This window comes from Scatophagus argus, chromosome 11 (assembly GCF_020382885.2).
Source record: "Scatophagus argus isolate fScaArg1 chromosome 11, fScaArg1.pri, whole genome shotgun sequence".
NCBI classification, from domain to species: Eukaryota; Metazoa; Chordata; class Actinopteri; family Scatophagidae; genus Scatophagus; species Scatophagus argus.
This window is the reverse complement of record NC_058503.1, coordinates 21025004-21046922: the sequence shown is the minus strand read 5'-3', so window position 1 is coordinate 21046922 and position 21919 is coordinate 21025004. Positions and strand designations below refer to the sequence as shown.

The 21919-nt window shown below is 42.1% G+C and overlaps 2 protein-coding genes across 5 annotated transcripts; one reads left to right on the top strand and one right to left on the bottom strand.

Annotated features, from left to right (window-relative positions):
• Positions 1-107: 107 nt before the first annotated feature.
• On the bottom strand, positions 108-3868 carry ormdl1 (ORMDL sphingolipid biosynthesis regulator 1). 2 transcript variants are annotated; one of them, XM_046404034.1, is made up of 4 exons: positions 3732-3868; positions 2288-2467; positions 1272-1423; positions 108-1024 (listed from the first exon to the last, which is right to left on the bottom strand). In XM_046404034.1, exons 2-4 carry the CDS (start codon positions 2459-2461, stop codon positions 889-891), a joined length of 462 nt encoding a protein of 153 aa, XP_046259990.1. In that variant the 5' UTR covers positions 2462-2467; positions 3732-3868; the 3' UTR covers positions 108-888. The 2 variants fall into 2 exon arrangements, with proteins under 2 accessions (XP_046259990.1, XP_046259991.1); XM_046404035.1 differs by having other exon boundaries at positions 3842-3860.
• pms1 (PMS1 homolog 1, mismatch repair system component) lies at positions 3847-20546 on the top strand. 3 transcript variants are annotated; one of them, XM_046404012.1, is made up of 13 exons: positions 3847-3983; positions 5056-5199; positions 5373-5555; positions 5687-5789; positions 6170-6333; positions 9925-10041; positions 13217-13339; positions 13466-13612; positions 13726-14528; positions 17063-17518; positions 17693-17823; positions 19938-20098; positions 20191-20546. In XM_046404012.1, exons 1-13 carry the CDS (start codon positions 3972-3974, stop codon positions 20389-20391), a joined length of 2745 nt encoding a protein of 914 aa, XP_046259968.1. In that variant the 5' UTR covers positions 3847-3971; the 3' UTR covers positions 20392-20546. The 3 variants fall into 3 exon arrangements, with proteins under 3 accessions (XP_046259968.1, XP_046259969.1, XP_046259967.1); XM_046404013.1 differs by lacking the exon at positions 3847-3983 and adding an exon at positions 4128-4258; XM_046404011.1 differs by lacking the exon at positions 3847-3983 and adding an exon at positions 4190-4262.
• The last annotated feature ends 1373 nt before the right edge of the window (positions 20547-21919 follow it).

The window sequence follows — 21919 nt, the reverse complement described above, 5'->3', positions numbered from 1 at the left end:
ATATATATATATACATATAGTACATATATATTAAAGCATCCAAATGTGAGTTACATTCCTGAAATCCCGTAATCATTGGGAAACAAGCATTGCACAATGGAACAGTGTGAGGACACAAACATTTTAATTAGATTAAGAACAAGAAATCTCAGGAGCACTGTGAGCTATGGCCAAACAAAGCAGGACTAGCTGCCTTGACGATGGCAAAAACTTATAATCTAAAGAGAGCAGCTACATGAACGTTAGGTTTATCACATACTGTAGACCTCCCTCAGTAAACACTTAACCTGACAACAATAATTTGTCTCATTTCTACATACAGAACATGACATTCACAAAACAAAACTGTACAATCAAAAAAAGCCTGCATCGACTCAGTGGAAATGATTCACATACCAAGGAAATCATGCAAATAAGGAGTACGATTCCATTCTTCACTCAGCATGAATAAGTAGGACACTCGTTACAAAATGAGAGTGTACCAATACACAATGAGCCATAGGCTCCCACCTTTAGGAAGTAAACATCTTTGAAAAATACATTTGGGACATCTTTGTGGTTAGAAACAGACTCATACTCACAATTTGCGTAGCTGTGTGAATTGAGGGCAAAGACAAACACAAATCAACCAAAATCCTCACTGACGCCTGGGCCAGCCCAGGACAACGTCAGCCAAAAAACATTATTAAATATTCACATAAGTTAGTAATGCATATGGCATCCTGTCATCTACAAACCTACTCCTGTTTGTTTGCATCATGTTTGCATCCGATAATCTAAACGACAAGTGACGTTTACACAAACCGTACGACTTAGTACACACATCGGCGGTACAGACTACACAGGAATTAACTTGTGTTGCTATGAGGCACAGCTTTTTACAATAACTTAATACTTGTTGATGCCGAAAAGCCTCACTCCGTGTAGCTGTGGCAGCTTGGGGATCAGGACGCTCAGAAGTGACGCGGTGTTTATGACGAAGTGCGTCGTGTCGTACTTTGTGTAGAAACTTGCCAGGAAGTATCTGTGGAGCAGAACAGATGGACTCATTCAGAAAGAAACCGGGAAATAAATCTCATGCAGCAAGATAAAACAATGTGTGCAAGAACGCCTGTCTGTACAGGACATTGCAGTCTCCATGTGTCGTTCACAAGTTTTTAGACATGGTGAAACATTTTTATGTCTGGTATTCAGTGTAAATTGGTAAAACTAAAACATTTCTTAAATATTTAAGGGTGTAAAGACCGAATCATATGTGATCTCACACATACAGAATGATTGGGGAGATGGTGAAAAACTTCCTAGAGGATGTGAACTGCACGCCATAGTCGAGCTGTTCCCAGTGTGTGAGAAGTCTGGCTTTTCCTTGGTCAGGGGTCTCAAAAGGTGTGCCTTTCACTGCATGCATGAAGACATACATTCCCTACGGAGACAAAAAACACAGCCAGTAGTGCAGTCTGTTAAGAACAAAACCATAATGGACAGATGAATTGGAGCTATACTTCTGTTTTCTCCAAATACACTTCCAACATTCCAACAGCCATCACGTAACACTTATGAATCACATAAAAACACAGTAAATGGAAATTAAAAGGTGAAAGAGTGTATTAAAACACCTCTCTTTCTTTTTGCAAATACTGCTGGAAAAACCTCTGGCTTTCATACAAAAGTCTTTGTTTACTTTCCACTTCCCTGACAAATAAGTGAGAATAACTTCAGGTTACTGCAGGAGTCTTTGTGTCTGAGCGACAGTGTGTTTAGCACAGAAAGGCAGAAAGACGAATCCCAACAGAAACAACACGGCTCCTGTCTGGCACTTATGATAAATAAGGCATTCAAGAGCCAAGAAAAGGATGGGATGATGCAGATTTATTGCTAAGTTGGCTATCTTGGGAATGAAAGTCATATCTAATTACATGCCTCTATGTCAAAACACAGGAATCCAGCTTTAAAAGGCAAACCTGCATTACAAAGGAAAAAGTAATAAAAAAAATAAAATGCTTACATGCAGCCAAGGCATAATCGCACCACAGTTTTATTGTGTGGAAAACAATAGGCTATAGTTACCCTTAGCTGTTTCTGTTAATAGCCATCCGTATTGGCTGCGACTTTTGCACTACTTGTCTCACACACACACACACACGTGAACTTTGTTTCTTTATCTGAGGCCAGCTGTGTAACAATGAAAAGTCAGTTTTCTCCACAGAGCTTATGAGGAGCAGGGAAATGATCCTAACAGGTCACGCGTCAATCTGAGCAGCTGTGACAGTGTGAGAATGTAACTTACAAAGTTGTGTATAACATTAGTTAGAGTCCACACCACTGGCACGCTAAAGAAGGGTATGCTCAAGAGCACAATGTGAAGTATTCCAACACCAAGCGCATAGGTCAGCCAGATCCCTCGACTGTTCATGACCCGAGTATTTGGGTTCACCTCGCTGTGTGCCACACCCACATTCATTCTGGTCTGTGAACAGAAAATATACACACATACTCATGAAACAATATACACTTTGGAGCAGCATTTGTAGTTTCTCCTTTCCTTCATCATGACCTATCAGTTAAATTGTTAATGCAAAGTCAGCTTTCAGCTTTGGGTATCAGGTGAGATATCTCTTTTATTCACATGCATCTGGAGATTTGACTTTTACCAGTTTTCCATCATCTTTGTTGCAAGTGCTTCAAGAACATGAATACTTCAAAGAGCCCCAAAATGGTGAGACACACACTGTGAATATGCTACCTGCAGAGAACTGCACCCTTTGACATTGTTTACGAAGTCCTGTGTGGGTACATGTGTATTTTCAGGAATCATATAATAGTACATAAGTGCCATCGCAGTACTTTGCCTTTCCTGGAAGTCAGTGTGATAACAAAAAAAAAATAACAAAACCATGTTGTGCAATCTTATTGGACTTTGTCCTCAGACACACTTTCGGCTGCTGGACAGGATCAAAGAAAGAGGGACAGTCAGACAATGATGACTTTCTTCCATATCCCAACGAGGCTCAGCGCCTGCCAACATCCAGCAGCCAGATTTAACTCTCACATCTGACAACTGTCAAAAACATGCATGTGCACCCCCCTGACTTTTGACCGTGCAACATTACACAATCAGCCCTAACATTTAGCCAAAACACTACACACTACACTCCACAAGGACTCTCCTGTTCTGTTGAGGTTATCTGCCACATCTGGGACACCGGGGCTCCTTTCAGTCGACAGATAACGAGCCTGTGCTGATACGTGAACTAACACTTATATTCTGTCTGAATAACAGCTAACAACACCAGAGACGTGAGGAAAGCACGCATCTGCAACACAGCACTGACTGAAACAACTTGACTCTAGTTACACGCAAATAATACGTGCTCTGGTACCCATACCACTGCCGCTGGCTTTGTCTATTTTCTGCTTACTTTTCGTAGCTTGGGCAAACCTGCACGGCTGTTAAAATACCTTAAGATAAACAATTAAAAGAAATCATAAGTCTTAGCGACTTCAAGCAAACCGCTGTTATCTGTTTGTCAATGTGCCTCTAGCCTTCATAAGTTAGTGTGTAAACAAGAGAAAACCCCCGAACGCGTTTTCGTTTCCAGCACATAACCCAGACCCAAGGCATCACTATTCTAAACCAAGTTGGTCAGCGTCGTTGCGTAAATAAGAAACCGTAAGCAACGTTCTGTGGTTAAAAGTGAAACACAATCACACCTCCGGCATTGCAAACTTACAGGCAGCGGCGAGCAGTGGAGGTATTTATATAAACTAACTGCCGTGGAGAGAAATGGTTTATCCCCTTGTTGGTGTGCTCATAAGCGCAGACAACGCGTCGTAGACTGACCCGAGCGGAAGTGGACGTGTTTTCAAGTTATTGGAACAGAGGAATTTATGCCCTCGATTTGACTTCCCAGGCTCTGTCCCGCACTCAATAAGCTCCAGAGAACAAGTGGTTATATTGAAATGTGGATCATATGTGTTTAAAGGTATGGTAAGTTATGACCTAACGGTATGTAATCTTGCTATGACAATCCTAACGAGAGCTGGGTTTCAAAGTAACCTGACTAAAGCCTGTACCTACTAGCTGCTGCTCAGGGTGCTATTGTCTCATAAATTCGTTCTCTGAACCCGCCCGTTTGTCACTTCCAACCAATCAGCGTGTAATAATGGGGGCGGGAATCCGGTCGTTTCCGGCGTGTAGCTCGTGTCTGTTGTTTATGAAAAGACTCACTGGGAGCTGCTGTCAGAAAGACCCGAGCAAGTCAGTATTTTACTACTTTGTTTAATTGTTTGTCAACATTAATATCCAGTTTTATAAGGGTCTGCAATGTCGCCACGAAGTTGGGTTTTTAATTGTAAGCTAACGAGTGTGTGGTTCAAATATGCTGAAGAGCTAGCAGAGCTAACATTAAGTTAAGCCAGCCTAAACTCCTTTCAGCTGTCACCTGCCAGATTGGTTGTTTCTGATTAAAATGCGTCTTGACCGAAAGACAGTAAGAGTGTTACACCTAGCAGTGAATTGGCATTTGTCGCTCTTCAGCTACAAATCTGAACGTAACTGGTAAAGTATTACTATGAGGTGACATCTTAACGCTGGTTTTCATGTGTCAGTGTATGCGAGTGCTACCTGGAAGCTATTATGTGTTAAAGTCAAATATTATTTCCCTGCCCACAGGCAATAAATCAATAATTTTAAGCTAAGTATGGTATAAGTATAACGCACCATCTGGACTTGGGTTCTTGTGAACGTTTGTGTGTATCTTAAAACATTAAGAATCGTGTTAAATTATCTTTTCTCCGTAATATATGTTGTAGGAAACAGCAGTTCAACCAATCATATCACCCACATACAACCATCAACTTTTGTTTCCCTTTGATTTTGTGGTATTGTTTCTACGCTGAAATAATGGCCCATGGAAGTGTTTTGTAGTGTGTGTAGCCACAGATGTCACTAAAATCTGAAACATTGTTCGAGGTTTGCTCCAACCACACATCCTGATATTACTGTGACTCAGAAACACTCAGAAGTGCCAAACTGAAACCAGATTTCTTCAACAGGTGCCCCAAATCATGAAGCAGCTACCTCCAGACACGGTACGGCTGCTGTCCAGCTCCCAGGTCATCACCTCTGTGGTGAACGTGGTGAAAGAACTGATGGAAAATTCCCTGGATGCTGGGGCTACAAGCATTGATGTCAAACTGGTACAGTGTCTAAATGACAGACTTTAACACAAGGACAAATGAGTTTATGATGAAAATAGGACTGACTGGCAAATGACAAACGATAACTGAAATTATTGATTCTGATTCCTGAACCTCAGGCTCGTAGAAATTAATGAATAAATTTTGTGTATTTTCTGAATTTCATGTCGCAGGAGAACCACGGTCTGGACAGGATAGAAGTGCGTGATAACGGCCATGGCATCAAAGCCGCCGATACGCCCGTGATGGCTGTGAGACACTTCACGTCAAAGATCTGTAGCCACGAGGACCTGGAGCGACTGGAGACGTACGGCTTCCGAGGAGAAGCGCTGGGCTCCATCTGCACCGTGGCCGAGGTGAGTAAGAAAACAGTTATTTCACTCATTTCTAACAACATGACTGATTCATCAGGATATATATCAGGAATGAAATATGCTTCCTGCTTTAAAACAGCATGTAAACTTGAATTGGTGCTGTTTTTCTTCAGGTGGCCGTCATCACAAAGACAGAGGAGGATGACCTCAGCACCCAGTACACGCTTAACTTCACAGGGGAGATTGTTTCTCAGAAGCCGTCTCACTTAGGTCAAGGTAAGGCAGCAATATCTATAACTGAATCAGTGAGGTAGTGAACAACAAGATGAAGGACTGTTGCTATCACAGAGACATCATGAACACTGCCGACCTGCACATGTATTGTCATGTCACCAACAGACTTAAGATACCAACTTGTTTGCTGTCTGGCTTCATCAGTGGTCACATTATCTCCTGCACTATGAACATGATGTTACTAATTTATTTCACGTCAGTAAAAGAATTGTGCCTGAAACGGACAAATTCATTCCACAGTTTCAGAATAGCGCACACCTTAACCAGTGACTCCATTCAGTCTACCTGAGTCCATATTGTTGTAGGTAAGGTACATTTTGTGTCAAAAGCTTTTGCACACCTCAGCTCTTTGTGTTTTACAGGTACAACTGTGAGCGTAATGAAGCTTTTCAGGAATCTTCCAGTGAGACGGCAGTACTATTCCTCTACCAAGAAGTGCAAGGAGGAAGTGAAGAAAGTGCAGGACCTGCTGATGGCTTACGCGATTATAAAACCTGACCTGAGGCTCACACTCGTTCACAATAAAGTCAGTAACTTGTCCATTTTCGTATTTAACTTGGTAATTAAAATCTGAGTTTAAGGCCCCATGTGAGTGGCAGCTGTCCATCATATATGCATAGTATGTGTTGTTTACAGTCAATGTGGTTCTCCACAGAGCCACCACTAGGTGTCCTCATTAGTCTTCAGAAGTCTTTCCCATTGTCACTTGCTCAAAATCACCTACAGTTCTTGTTAACATGTATTTGCAGCATAGTGTTACGTGTGTCACAGCCTTCGCTGACTTGTGTGAAATCACATATAAAACGCTAACACTTATAATAAATCATAGTATTTATAAAGCAGCTTCTCAAAATAATTGCCTCCAGCTCAATAATATATAAAGGGGACAACAATAATAACGTGCAAGAAATAAAATTTACTTTTCAGCGTGGAACTTAATGCTGCAAAGGAAAAGAAAAACAAGATTGTATGGAGATTTAGTGCAACTTATTTTTATTGAATAGTTTACCGGACATGTGATTCTGTTTAATGATGATATTGAGCCAAAGGAATCTTTGTTTGACGTTTAGTCACTAAATGAAAACAAGACAAAATTCCACACAGTCTCTTTGTATCTTAATTTCACTCATACGATAATCTGAAATTCTGCAAATGTGTAAAATGTAAATTCTCAGGTTACATTAGTAGACAGCGGAGCTTCGTGCTTGTGCCTCTCTAAAGCCCTTAAGCTGATGATTTTCAGGAGGTTGTCAGGTAAATAATTCATCAAACACCTTCTCGAAGACAGTAATTGTCTCCAGCCTCCTGTTGTTTTGTTGTCGGTGCTAATGTGAGTCGGTGAGTTATGAAATTGTTACGTGTGATGGAAAATATTCTTTTGGCTTGTTGAAGCACTTTAGAAACACACAGAGCGACTAACCTGATAGGAGGCTTCAGTGCAAAAAGGCGAGAAACGCCTCAATCACATGCATGCAGCAGAATGTACCTGTCGCTATTAAGGAAATTGGTGTGCATTTGTGGTTACAACACAGCCTGAACACATTTAGAATTTTAGATGTGTTTATTAGGAGTGCAACTAATGATCATTTTTATTTCTGATTAATCCGATTTGTTGATTATTTCCTCTGTCAGTCGTTCAGTGTGTACAGAAACAATTCCCCAGAGCCCAGCCTGACGTCTACAAACTGCTTGTTTTGTCCGACTCATTTTCCAACACCCAAACGTACTGAACTAACGATGATTTAAAACTGAGCAGAGTCACAAATCCTCACAGACGAGGAGCTGAAACACAAGAATGTTTGGCACTTTTACGTTAACTAACTAATCAATCACCTGATTGTTTCTGCACTTACTGGAGGACACAACAGATGTGACATTCGGATGTGATTTCGAGGTCTTTGGAAAGATAAAAATGTTTATGTCAAAAAATATGTAACTTGCAGGGGTATGAAATGAATGTCGAGGGATGGAGAGAAGTACGAAGCCTCTGTAAAGACACAACAGCCTGTCAGTGTGCAGGGATGATACAAAACACAGTGATGCAGAGAGCACATGTTACATTCTGTTAGAAATATTTAGGCCAGGATGGACAGTCGATCAGGACGGCAAGAAATCCACAACATTTCGTCTTAAACAAATAACATGTTTGACTTGAGGCTGAGTTAGACCCTTTAACGTGTGTGTCATTACAACTGCTCACCTACCCTCCACAAATTAATTATTATTAATTATAGTCACCATTTTCCCTTCCATCACTCAAAAATGTGACTCAGCAGTCGTGCATTTATAGTGTCTGCAAAGATGTGAACGTCTGTTAGTAAACAGTCAAATAACTGCTTGATTTCTGAGGCAGCTGACAGTTAAAGCTTAACAAAATGTGACCAACACACACTGGAAAGCAATGCATCGTATTCCCCAGTAAAAAGATTCAACATCATTCATCATCTCAGTTAGTAATTTTGTTCTTGTGCACATTTTTAGACATTTCCAAAAAATGTTTAGATTTATACTTGAGCTAAGTCTTGAGAGAATTTCCGACATTGTGTTCACAGTCGATTTATAAAAGATGCTGAGCTTAAAATACTTTGTACCTGTGATTTTTAAATCTCATGTCAACTTAAACTGAGGGCACCTGCCCTCAGATTTCCCCTGATATAATGTCAGCACAAATGAGGGTTTGTTCAGAAATAACCATGGATAATTAAACTCTTTAGAAGACAAGACTGAAGTCAAACAACATGTATTATTCAGTGGACTGAATAGTGGGTTGACAAACAAAGTCACTCCTGCACATCATTCATAAAGCTCATGCAAACTTGGGATGCCATGTGTCCCAAACTGCAATACCCTGGCATAACCAGCAGGAAAATCACATATATCAAGTCTTAAACATCCTTAAAAATAAGCTAATTTCCACATCAAAGTCAGGTTTTATAAGTCACCACTTCTATGTGGTTTTCTGCTTAAGTCATGCTTCGGTTGAGAAGTCCGCTTCGTAAATGAGTCCCCAGCTGTGTTTGCTTACTGGTACTTTTTATCACCTGTCCCCTGGGCTGTACAGGGTCGCATACTTTTGGTGTGCACAATGAAGAAGGAAAAAAAAGCCAGTTGTTTTGAATTGTTTCATGACATAACATTAGATTAATCAGCTGTGGAATTATTTAGCAATTAGACATTTCCATCCCTTGTGCCCTTTCCCACCACAGCTAAGCGTAACTGTCAGGTGCCCCACAACACAAATATGGCTGTCTGTGAACTCTGATTTGGCTGATTATGACGCCTGAGTAAGTTGCTGAACACAGCTGTGGACTTAACCCCGGATTCAGTTTCAAGCTGCAGCCAGTTTGTACACAGAAGTGTATAGGAGGTGTGGGTCACGGAGGGGCCACACAACCACCATATAACTTTCATAGAAATAGAGGTTGTCAGGGGAGGGTAGCGAACCCGTTTTGTACAATCAGCACTCAGTTGCCCCTATCCTTTATCTCCAACTCTGCTATTCGGCCTGTGTCGTGTTTCACAGCTTCTTCAGGAACTGTTTACAGGAGTGATCCGTTTACATGTGCCAAATTGCGTATTTAATAGCTGAGACATGCCCTGCAACAGGGTGCATGCTTTTTGAAATCAACACCCGGCAGATAAATTCACCGGTGGACACAAACTACGAGGCAACTCGTGGGTGTCAACATATTTTGCACCTAAAATATTTTCTGATCTGCCATAAAACCAAAATGATATAAAATTTAACATGATTTTTACCGTATTTTCACTTCTATAAATAGTTGCTGCATGCAGAACCTTGAGCTTGCAGTTTAAATGAAGCCTTCAGAATCAGAGCTCTTGTTGATTTGAAATAAGGGCATACCATATTGTTCATTTTTACTTTATATTTTATGTTCTGTGCCTTTCATTTTGATAAAGACTAACGGAGCTAAGTTTTGACCATTAAAACTGCAGTTTCTGTCCATCTCTTGCTGAATCTCTTGACATGAACAAAATGCATGAACTCTGATATGTTGGCGGCTTCGTGGCCCAGTTACTATCTTGACAGGTGTTTACGCAGTATGATTCTCCTGATGTGGACTCTTGGAAGTTGACTGGTGTCATATTGTTGCAGGTGGTGGTTTGGCAGAAGGCCAAGGTGGCCGATCACAGAAGTGCCCTCATTGCTACGCTGGGGCCCAGCGCCGTCGTCAACCTGCTCCCATGCCACCATCGCCAAGAGCAACCAGAGGTTAGTTGAGGGGAAAAATGCAGAAATGAGAGAGAAATGGAGGAAAACTCTCATGGCTTTTACAGATGATACCGCAGGTCGTATGTCACGCTTTTCTCTGAGATAATTCACACTAAGTGAAGTGCATGTATGTGCATTAGCAAGTAAATCACATTTTCTGCCAAGTTGTGTCATACGACCGTGTGTAGGGCTCACGTTTACAGGTTTCTGGTTTCATGGACAACTGTTCTTTTTTATTGTTTCACATGGTCTGTTGCTCAGCTGGACAAAGTCACCTTTGAACATTGTTACAAGTGATGAATGTGAAGAGACTGCATGGAGCGCGTTGCACTGATGGATGAGCGTCAGGGCCACATAGCACGGCTGAGCTGGCACAGTTGCGCTATGTGCTGCCCCTCCCGCCTCGTGCACAAACCTCGCACTCTCTGCGTTCACACTGTGCCTCCCATGCCCCTTTGCCCTTCATTTCAGAGCCGTTATGGCAGTTTATCTTCAGAAGACACACACTTGGCACATTGTCAACAAGCCCATCTAAAATTGTTGGCCTGCAACTAACGACTATTTTTGAGTATGGATTAATCTAAACAATCAAATGTTTAGTGTATAAAATGTCAAAAAATCCCTAAAAATACTCATCACAGTTTCCCAGAGGCCCAAAGTGACATCTCTCGCTTCTTTTATCCAACCATCAGTCCAAAACCCAAAGACTCTTCATTTACTCTCGTCAGTGACAAAGCAAAAGCAGCAAATCCTGACATTTAAGGACCTGGGATCAGCAAATGCTTAACATTTTTGCTTGTAAAATGGTTGAAACGATTTGCTGATTATGAAGATAGCTGCCATCTTTTTTTTCTTTTTTTTTGCAGCGTGACTAAAATGAGACATGTCATGCAGGTTCATTTCCGGTGCAAATTCAAATAAAATCAAATATTGTGGCACGTGGTTGAAATGATGCGATTTGACTTGTTTCAAGGAGTGTCTTTGACATTGTGTGAGGCTCAAAAACTCGGAGACCAAATGTAAAATAAGTTCTAATAAATAAATGATGATTGCTCAGTGACTTAAAGTTGAACTTGCTTTAATTTGAACGGTCAATATTACATTAAATGCCTAGTGAAGACAGATACTTTTTGCAGAGCAAATGAGAGCATGCACGTTGTACTTGACCGTGAGCTAATAACCTCATCATGAACGCCTGGTCTGAAGCCAGCAAATGTGGTCAGTTGGTGGCTGGCCAACTCTTCCCTTGCCCTTTTCTCTTGAGTTCTTTGCTGATGAGGAGTGAGTGCTTTTTGTTAGCTAAGCTTTGCGGTGCTGATTGTAATTGAATTACTGTTGAGCGGTAACTTTCTGCTTGGTCACGGTAGGTGTCATGTGGCTCGTACCTGCTGCCAGGCTCCCAACTAATCTAGTCTGACAGATATGGAGCGGCCCTTTTCACCCCATTTCTCTCTCATTTTCCTCTTTGTTGTTGTTATTTTGCTGCTGCACTTTGGTGCCCACTTATGAGAACAACCTTTCACCTTTTCCTCTGACTCCCTGTAGCAATGAAAGAGAACTTTTCTCCTCTTTGTCCCCAAGACCAAAGCTTACTGATCAAGGGAACCAGGTTGACAATTTCACCGGGGCCTCGCTCGGGGAGAGGTGTAGGAGCTGTTCCTCTGCAGAACAAAATGTGACACTCGTTTTTGGCAGCATGACTACAAATAGCTGCGGCCCTTTGGGGCCAGAGGTGCCATTCGTGCTCTCATAAAGTGACCCTAATGAGCAGAAATAGAGAGAAGCATATGTGCCCCGACCTGAAACTGCAGTTCATTTATTAACTTCGTTTGCGTTCGTTGCTGCTAATAATGAGCCCAAGGTCGTGTAGGAAGGGGAAAAAAAACACACAGCTATTCTACTTGCAATCTGTAGAACATTAATAGCTTTCACAGTAATTTCTTACAAGCTCACGTTCACATCGAAGCTTTAAGTGCAATTGTTCGGCTTTGTGTCGAGTCATCAGTTTTAGCTCAGGAGAACTGCCTCTGACGCTATTGTAGGTGAAAGGTCATCGTGTATGAAAAATATCCAAAATCTGCTGCTTCGTGGCGGAGCCTGCGTGTGGACACACGGACTCAGGCGTCTCAGTGTCTTCATCGGTTGTTTCAAAATTTAGAGTGTTATTCTCAGAGTTATTCTCTTCTTGGGATTCCTGGAATTGAGATTAGCACTATGTGCCCATACAGTTCTCTGGGAATTGCCTTCACCCTCTTATCCCCGTCCACATCCTCTGCTGAGCGGGTGTCAACAGTGATTTAATCCATGAAAGCTGGAGTCTCATCGATGCTTGATTTTTGGGGCTGATGCTCATATAAGGGAGTAAAAGAGTACAAATAACTTTTATATAATAAAATTTTATCATCCAAAATTATGTCAGTGCACTGAAACAGTAAACTTCACTGGGAATTTAATTTAATTACCCCTAACATGTTTTTCTGCATTATGTTCTGTACAAAGAAAAAGGTTTTAAATCTGTGACAGGCCGATACCAGACGATTACTAATAAACCGAGCGCATCAACTCACTGTCTGGTCTGTGAGGCGGTAAGTGTCTCGAAAACATCCTGGCATTCCTAAACAGCCTTTTCTCTATTCACACGACTTCGCCATCAGTGATAACATCAGCTTAGCCCTTAGAAAAATCACATTCGCAGGTTTAACTTCTGTAGGAAGACCACAAAACACTCATGGTTCATGATTCTGAATTCTTGTCCGTGGTACTTTGTGTGCGAAGATTTTTGTGTAACAAATTCAATAAAAAGTAAAGTAGTTGACGAAATGAGTGGAGCTTTACTGCTCCTCCTCATTATGCTGCGGCAGTGCATGTACAGTATGCAGTGCTGTTAGCATGTGCACAAGCAGGATTAATGGAGTCAGTCCGAGCTGTGCAGCGGTCAGTGGAGGGTATTGGCCTCCTAATTGAAAATGTAATGATGCTAAAGTTTATGTAACTTCCAAAGCTAGTAGTTAGCATGTCAGTTTGAAAAGGTTAGCAAAACCATAAAGGTCTGATTTCACAAACCTCTCTGCCAAATGAACTGCTTTATTACCACTGTGATGTCATTTTCTAACTGTAGTTTTTACTGCATGCATGACACTTGTTATTAATTATCCTTATTTTCTATTTTATTCAGATTCTCTTAGAGGGCTTTTTTCCAAAGCCTGGAGCAGATTACTCCTCTACAAGCTGGTCCAACCCTGACAAAACATTTATATTTGTCAACAACCGGCCTGTCCACCAAAAAGATATGATGAAGGTAGAGTCAGTGTGGATCACTGTAATACAACACACTTTATACACTTTTTTGCATCTAATAACATTCTTTTATTTCATGTTTACATGCAAACCTTCCTCCTGACTGGATGGGGTGACTGATCATCAGTTGTTGCGTCAACACTACGCTGCTCAGTATCCGGATGACGCGGCCCGAAACCGTTATCCCACCGTCATGCTTAAAGTCACAGTTTCACCATCCTCGGTCGACGTCAATCTGACGCCAGACAAGACTCAAGTTCTTCTTCATGACAAGGTAGCTATGAAATTCAAGCTTTCTGTGATTTTTGGATAGCAAAATAAAACCCTTTTCCTGCTAGATGTGATGTGAAGTTAAATAGTTTTTAAACGTCTGTGGCTGAAATTCAGGAGGCTGTGCTGACCGCATTAGAGGCTTTCCTGGTTTCTCTGTATGGCTACCGGCCTAGTGGTGACCCCCCAGCTGAGAAGCAGCTCGGCCCTGAGACCTCGTCGTCCAGTCCTCTGCAGACCGATGTTTCACAACCGCACGACGACCAAAGTGTAGAGAGGGATGACTGTCTCACCGACCACAACGTCAAAGATGCACCTAAACGTGGTGACACAGCAACAAGCACTGGTGCTTCACTGGACCGCCAGACCTCAAACAGCAGCTCCTCGTCCTCCTTAGCAGAGGACTGGATTGTCAACCAGATCCCAGCCGGGCTTGAGTCGAACTTTTCTCTCTGTGATGAGAGATGCAACCGGACAGCAGAAACAGGCTCAGCAAACAAGTCCCCTGAGAGACTTGAGGACAGTGCCGGGTCAGGTGCCCCAGACACGAGCAAAGACCAGATATCGGCTGAGGACTGGAGCCGGGGGACGGCTTTGACCGACCCCGTATCAGGAGAGCCCCTGCAGCCAGTCAAAATTTATCACCCCTCAAAGAACAGTCATTCTGACTGGGATCAGATCACGGGTCAGAGCAGCTCGAGCAAAAAGATGCTCAACGCTGTAACGGAGAAGCGGGCTGCTCTGACAGCCTACGACCTGATCAACAACCGCGTCATGAGGGCACCGCTTTCTCCCGCCGCCCTGTTCGAGAAGGAGGCCAGAGCAGAGGTCCTCAGGGAGAAACCCGCAGCCAGCCTGCAGGATATCAGCACCGCCGTCCACGAGAGGTGGAAAAATCTGAGGGAGGAAGACCGTAAGAAGTGAGTTTCCAGACCTTCACCTTTCCAAGCAGTTGTTTCCATTTCTTGTTATTTGCAGGGCAGAGCGAAAGGGGGGGAAAGTCTGACCTGTCGTTCGCATGTGAATAGTCTAGTCTGGAAATTTTGTTGTTACGAGCTGTGTTTCTAATTTCCACAAAACTCTGCCTAATAGGGGCTCGGACAGATGATTTTTCCCATAGTACAACAGGTATCACTAATGATTAAATGTCCTTTATTTCCATAACATAAATTAATTTAAAAATAAAAGTAGATTTATCTTTTGTATGAATGAATCTGCAAAGTAAATAAAAACTTAAAAACACATAAACACACACAAATAAATATAGTACAGAAGATAATACAATATTTTCCCCTGAAATCTAGCGGAATAGAAACATGAAGCAACAGAAAATGGAATTACTCAAGTGAAATATAAGTATAAGAAAGTGTACTTATTTACTGTACATTCCTTCACTCATTATTCTAAATTTTGACACTATGATTTTTATTTATACTGCAAATATCAATGTATTGGTTATCAGCCTTTTTAATTGGGCCCTGAAAAAAATCACATCAATCAATCCATACTTCCCTTTATATAAAGTCTATGATATTTCCAATAAGAAGTCACACAATATAAATTTAATATCTAAATGTTTCCAGCAGGGCTGCTTGTTTATGGAAAAAATCATAGTCACAATTGTTTTTGGTCGATACTCAGACTGGAATTATTTAACACGGTTACTCACTGACTTTGGAGACATCATGCATTTAATTTGCATGATAATTTACATCATGATTTAAAAACAGATTCATGTGCAGCAACATCATGGCTACACCGTGTCCTCACTCATTCAGTGCTGAACGTGCTTGACGAGAGACCATACGTGTGCTGCATGCTGTCACATGCTCAGGCTCTGCTCGGGCTTCATTTTGGTTCGACTGCAGTGTGTAACGACCGTCCCCGCCTCCTCTCACGTGCACACCTGCACGCCATATTGACGTCTTCCAGCCTAACAGCTGAATTTTGACCACAGTCTCTGTTTCTGTCATCTGCTGTAAAGCATTTATTACACAAGACAAAACGAGAGACTCCTTATGAAACGGGATGCGGCACAGTAGTTGTTTTATATCGTTTTTGTGATCGTTAGAAGCTGAAATTGTAGTTGAAAATAACACTTGATTGGTTGGCCAGTCCCAGTTTCCCTATGCACATTTAAGTGCCTTTGTCCATTTAAAACCTCACCTACACTTACTTCACAAGTGGCATGAAGAGTGACACATAGTTGGCTAGTCAAGAACAGATTTGCTGCAGAACAGATGGAGGTAATGAGTGTTTGTGTTTGACCCCTGCTCCCCAGCAGTCAAAGGATTTACATTAATGAAGGCATGGAGCGTTCAAAAAACAAGCAAAACATAAATATTTGGCGATCTGATAAAAGTGGATTTTTTTTTTGTAGGGTAGTCCATCGCGCTCCGGGCTCAAGATGTGCATTTGCTAAGTGCACATAAGAGTTTATAAAATAGAGCTGTTAGCAGGTCAGAGAGCAGCTCTTTGTCAGCTGGTTTCACTGCATCCAAGCCAGTTATGAAATCGGAAGAGAAGTAAATCTCGTCAGTCCAGATGTAAGCGTCAGTACACAGCTGGTGGCATCATGGAATAACACGATTAACACTGCACTGTTAGATTACGGCATTCCAATTTAAAGTAACTGCAACGTTTGGAAAATGGGCATCAGCAGCACTTGGGGCCTTATATAAGGTATGGAAGAGTGCATGGAAAAAGACATCTGTTTAGAATCCTGCCTCGCCATACTGCTGTCTTAAGCGTGAAGCAGGACGTGGAAAGGACTTGGCTCCTTTCACCGCCACTGTTAAGTGGCACACCTCTTCTAGGAACTGCACTTACACAAGTTCATGAAGCAGGTTATTTGAATAATGAGGTGCTGAAGTGTCAGCTCTAATGCTGAACATATGAAGATCTGTGGAAACATGACTTGGCAAATAGCTGTTTTGCTGAGAGAAGCGCCCTGCATACATCATGTTCTTGGCGTGTTCTCTGCATGTACAGTGGGACCAAAGTGGCATCTGTTTTGAGAACATACATGCTGTTCTGAGCAGGCAGCAACAGACTGTGGCTAACATAACCCTAACATATCAGTAAGTTATCTGAAAGACTACTTCAAATATTGCCCTTTCATAAAGTTGGAAGACTAGTTAAACATAGAAAGTCAAAATCAAATCAGCACAGGCTGAGATGTCCTCATTGTTAGTTCTAATAAAACACTGGATCCTACATTTCCCATAATGCAAGGCGATAGCATCAGCATCCAAATGCCCACTTGTTTCAAAAAGCAGGATTTTTTTTGATAAAAGTTTTGAAGCCCAATCCAAGATTTCTGTCAGACTTCACGGATTCAGAGAGTTCTCCTCATGACGAGTGAACTGAACTGAACACCACGTATGGTAGCTTGGAATGGATACGAGGTTGTCCTTACTGTTGCAACTCTAAAAGACTTGACTGAACTCTGCAGGTACGAGGAGAAGGCAAGGAAACACCTGGAACACCACGACCAAAGGACCAAGCTGGCCTCTGTTGAAGGCCCCAGGGAGACGAGCTCGGGCACCCCGAGGGGCCTGAAACGCAAAGTCCCACAGTCCAACCAGAAGCTGCTGGACGAGCTCTTCTCTGCACAGCCCCAGAAGAAGAACAGGAGCCCTGCACCCAAGCCCTCGCTGCCCCTCCCCTGCAGCGTGCCTTCCCTTAGGCTGCAGCTTCAGCGCCTTTCATCCCAGAGCGGCGCAGTGCCACGGGGCCTCCGTCTTGTAAACCGACTGGCCTCTCAGAGCGCCTGGGTCATTTTATGTGGTCAGAGGCTCATGTTGTTAAACCCATTTCGAGTGGAGGAAGCCTTGCTGTTTAAGAGACTTCTAGAGAATAATATACTTCCAGCAGTGAGTCTGCAGAACCCTATACAGTTAACAGATGGGTAACGTATCACTCACTCCTCACCAGGAAAATCGTCATCCACTCTCTTTGCATACGTGTTTGTTTGAGACTATTGTCAAGACAAATCCTGATCTCTGGTTTGTGTTCAGGCTTATCTAACGTCTGAACACACACGGTTGTTGTGTGTTAAACATGTCTTTTTCTCTGTTTGTAGAAATCTAGGGGGAGCAGAATATACTGAGGCTTTGTGCAACATGGAGAAACAAAGCCCTGAGCTCAGTGGAGCAGCCTTCTTCTCTGATCCCAGGCTTGTGGCTAATGGATTTAAGATCCGACTCACTCCAGGTACATTGTAAATGAAATTTCAGACAGTAACACTGTATGAGGTGGTTTAATCAAAATATCTTACAAAGGGTGGCGTTTTTTTATGCAGGACCGAATATCTTCATGTACAAAATAGAGACAAAAGTATTGGGACACACAGACAGTCATGCTGGAATAGAAAAGGGCCTTCAACAAACTGTTGCCACAAAGTTGGAAGCATAGCATTGTCCAAAATGTCTTGGTATGCTGAAGCATTAAGATTTCCCTTCACTGGAAGTCAGGGGCCGAGCCCAAACCATGAGGAACAGCCACATAAACGGGTGTGTCTGGATACTTTTGTCTATATAGTGTATCTTCAATATCTGTCATGACTGCCACACCATATATCACCATGAACACAACTTTGTAATTTCAAAAATTTTAACAACGCTCGGTGAACGCACGCCACAGTAATATCAGCCGCTGTTTGCAGCTGTAGACATGGTGACAGAGGGTCCGTTAGTGGAGCGACAGCACAGCTTTTGGTGTCCCCTCAGGAATTAGAGCTGAGAAAATAGAATAGAAGTTTTTACATTTTACTTCAGTACAACACATCAGAAAACAGGCCTTTCCTCTCATTTTCTGAGTCACGCTGTTTAAAGGTCTCACAGATTGTCTTGTTTTATTTAACAAATGCTGGAGCCGTTTGCCATCATTAATGCCACAGTTCACCAGCCACCTACAAATGTCAAACATAAAGTCCCGAGTAACTGGATTACAGGCAATTATCCCTGACGGAGTTTATTTCTATCAGATTAGTTGTGGATAAGACAAAATATTGCCAGTCCTTCGACAAATCTATCCATCATGAAGAACAAGGAATGATGAAGTGGCGAAGGTTTTAAACCATTAGGATTAGATAACTTAGTGTGTTTCTTCTTTTGAACTGGATAGTGACAAGTTAGAAACGTTAGGACACTTTCATCACTCAGTGTGTGTGTACACAGACTGCAGCACCTTTTACTCACACACATGTACAACAGGAAAGTTTTCTCTGGACTAAGCACATGTGTATTTATTATAATCCAGCTGTTATAAGACATGCAAACAAGTGATCATGTTTAATTAGTTTAGGACCTTATGGTTGCATGTTTACGAAGCCTTTTTTTCCCTTTTTTTCCTAACACTTGTGGTTCTAATATTGATAGGGCTTAGAATGGCAGATCCTAATTAGAATCTAATAAATCCGTGTATTTTCACCACGTATGTACTGTAAAAAAGTCCAAATCATAAACACGATGTAAAATAAAGTCACAGTTCAGCTTGTTTTTGCCAGCTTCTTCTTCATCACTGTGACATTATTCTTCTTGCAAAGGGTATACAGTGTCCTGCGAGTGTTGGTTGTTTTTGTTGCTGGAGTGGTTCACCTCGGTTGACATTGGCTCTCTGCCCGACAGAGTGGTCTCACAGTAGGTTTGTACCCCAGTGTGCGTGTGATGAGAATGGTTGCCCTTTAAGAAATTCGAGGAATTTTCATTTGGCACTGCCAGCCTCGGTGGGTGTGCATGGGACTGGAGGTAGCAGCGTATATGAGATGTTTTTTGTTTTGTTTTTTATTGCACAACCTCTGCTGAATTATCTGCCGCTTTTGCGTTTAAAACGTGAGATGTTGTTTATTTTCTTGTGCACGACGTGATCCTGCAGATTCTGTTGTTTTAAAATATTCTGTTGTTACCGTGAGGATATTTGTTAGTCAGTTGTTGCTCCCATACATCAATTTTTATAGCAAATGTACTGGACTCTGCAGTTTGCACGGACAACACAGAAATATGTAAGAGATTTTATAACCGTCTCTACTTCTCCAGGCTTTTTTTAAAAATTTTGCATCCGAAGTGGCGTATCAGAAATATAAATTGTGCATGATTTGCAGTATTTCCTCATGAAATGAGAAGCTATCATTCTTCCACCCTACAAGACAACTTCCTTCCAGTCTGCTGGGGCTTCTATTAGTCATTTAACACTCCATTTGGCCCCTCGCTTGTTTGACTTGGTCATGAGTCCAGTCGTAAACCACAATATTTATTTATTATTCTTTCCTGGAGATAGTAGTGGCGTCTGGAGTATATTAATCCTTGTTTTCTGCTTGTTTTGGCCAGGCCCCACGTCAGCCGAGAGACATCTGGAAGTGACAGCAATGGCAGACTACGTGCCTTTCCTCGGCGTGGAGGACCTCAGGGAGATCCTGACTGCAGTTCTTCACAGGAAGGCCAAGACCGTGCAAGAGTGTCGGCCACTTAAAGTCACAAACTACCTACAAGTGAGAGATACTCGCAGTTGAGGTTGAGCGTCACTGTGGATTTTTTGTTTTATGAAACCTGAAATGGTTGATTTGTGTCTTTTGCCTCTCAGGGTGAAGCAGTTCGACTCGTCCGTCAGCTGCCTACAAATTTAACCCGGGAAGACGTGGAGGAAACCCTGCTCAGGATGCAGCAGCAGCTGGGTGAGAACAGCCGGACTTGCATCCACGGACGACCTTTTCTTCAACACTTATTGGACGTCCCTTCTACGGACCAGGAAGCTGAAGCTCTGCTGAGGCCTTTAGAGCTCTAAGAAGTGGACACCTTAATGAAGAAATCACAGCAGTGCAATATCTGTGGAACGGCTGATTATTCTCTATGCAAGCTGCCTGATTTGTTTCCTTTCTGCTCAAGCGATGGCAGACTTTGTTACAAACAGCATAAAATAAATGTATTTTTCCCACAGTCTTTGTTTGATCAAACGTGACTCCTTTTATGAACCCTCAATAGCTAATTTTTGTCAATAAAATCCAAATATATTAAGTATTTATCAATGCATATTCAGTGGTGAAATGCAACTAAGTACATTTACTGAAGTACTGTACAAATTTGAGGTACTTGTGGCACATATTGTACTTTTTACTCCAATATATTCACCTGACAACTTCAGATACTTTTCAGATTACAGTTTTTCATACCGTTCCTCTCCAGTGAAAACCACGAACTTCCAGATTTGGTAACAGAGCTGAAAACAAAACATATGATGCATTGTGATATTAATAGAGGAACAACAAAGGAAGTAACAAATGTCTACTGCTGTGTTCGAGCAGCTCATGTAATGCTTTGTTATTCACAGGACGAGCATCGAATGTGTTTTACTCACTGTGTGCGAGGGCAGATGTTCCCAAAGCTTTGACAGAATTTCAGATGTTGAAGGCGTAGAGAAAAAGGACACGTTTCATGTTGTGGTAACAAAGACATCACATTTTTCATTACAGTCAATAAAAAAGAAAAGAAAAGGCCTGGATGTGCAACAAAACGGAGGCATGCAGAGTGAAACCTGTTTGTGGAGAAGCAGAAATGAGCGGCATGCAGAGTGAAACCTCTCCTCTCCTGCTCACAACACCCGTCACGCCGGCGTGCTCCGCGTGCAGGTTTGCTTTACATTTAACATTTTGGTTTTGTAAACTGATTTCTTTCATGTTTTGAATTTTCTTGGATTAACAAGAGCGCTCTTCGACCTGCAGAGTGACACCTGACTCCCTGTCTTGATTTCTGTCCAAAAGCCAGAGTATCTTACTACCCCTAAGCCTCATTGTGGCACCGTTGGAATGGCTGTTGCTCCAGGCCAGAGATGCACACGCTGCCAGCTCCTACCCATAATTCTTTTCCCTCAATTAGTGCCAGCTGCTCAGCCTTTAGTATTGACAGATAGTTGTATATTATCCCTGGCTGCATTAAATGCTTCAGAGATTTGCACTGTAATTTTAACCACAAAGTTTAGCAAATCCTTGACACTGCGCTAACTTGTAGCGGTGCCACTTCCTAAAGACATTAGTCTGTTACACCACCATTCTGGTGTTCAGTGTTGCTTGAGGTTTCCTGCGGGGAAACAAACCGAATTATACTTTGCTCTGTGACTTAAGAAAGAGAGGACTGCCAGCTGTAAAAGCAAAAAATTAGATGATTACTTTTTATCATTTCTGGTGTATTTTTAATTATTTACAGAAGCGGAACGTCTACAGTTAAGTGGAGAGAATTTGGTTTTGTCATTATAGAAACGCGGACTGTGATTTCACCACCCTGGAACAGGACTACATATGGCCACACGAGGTTTTCAC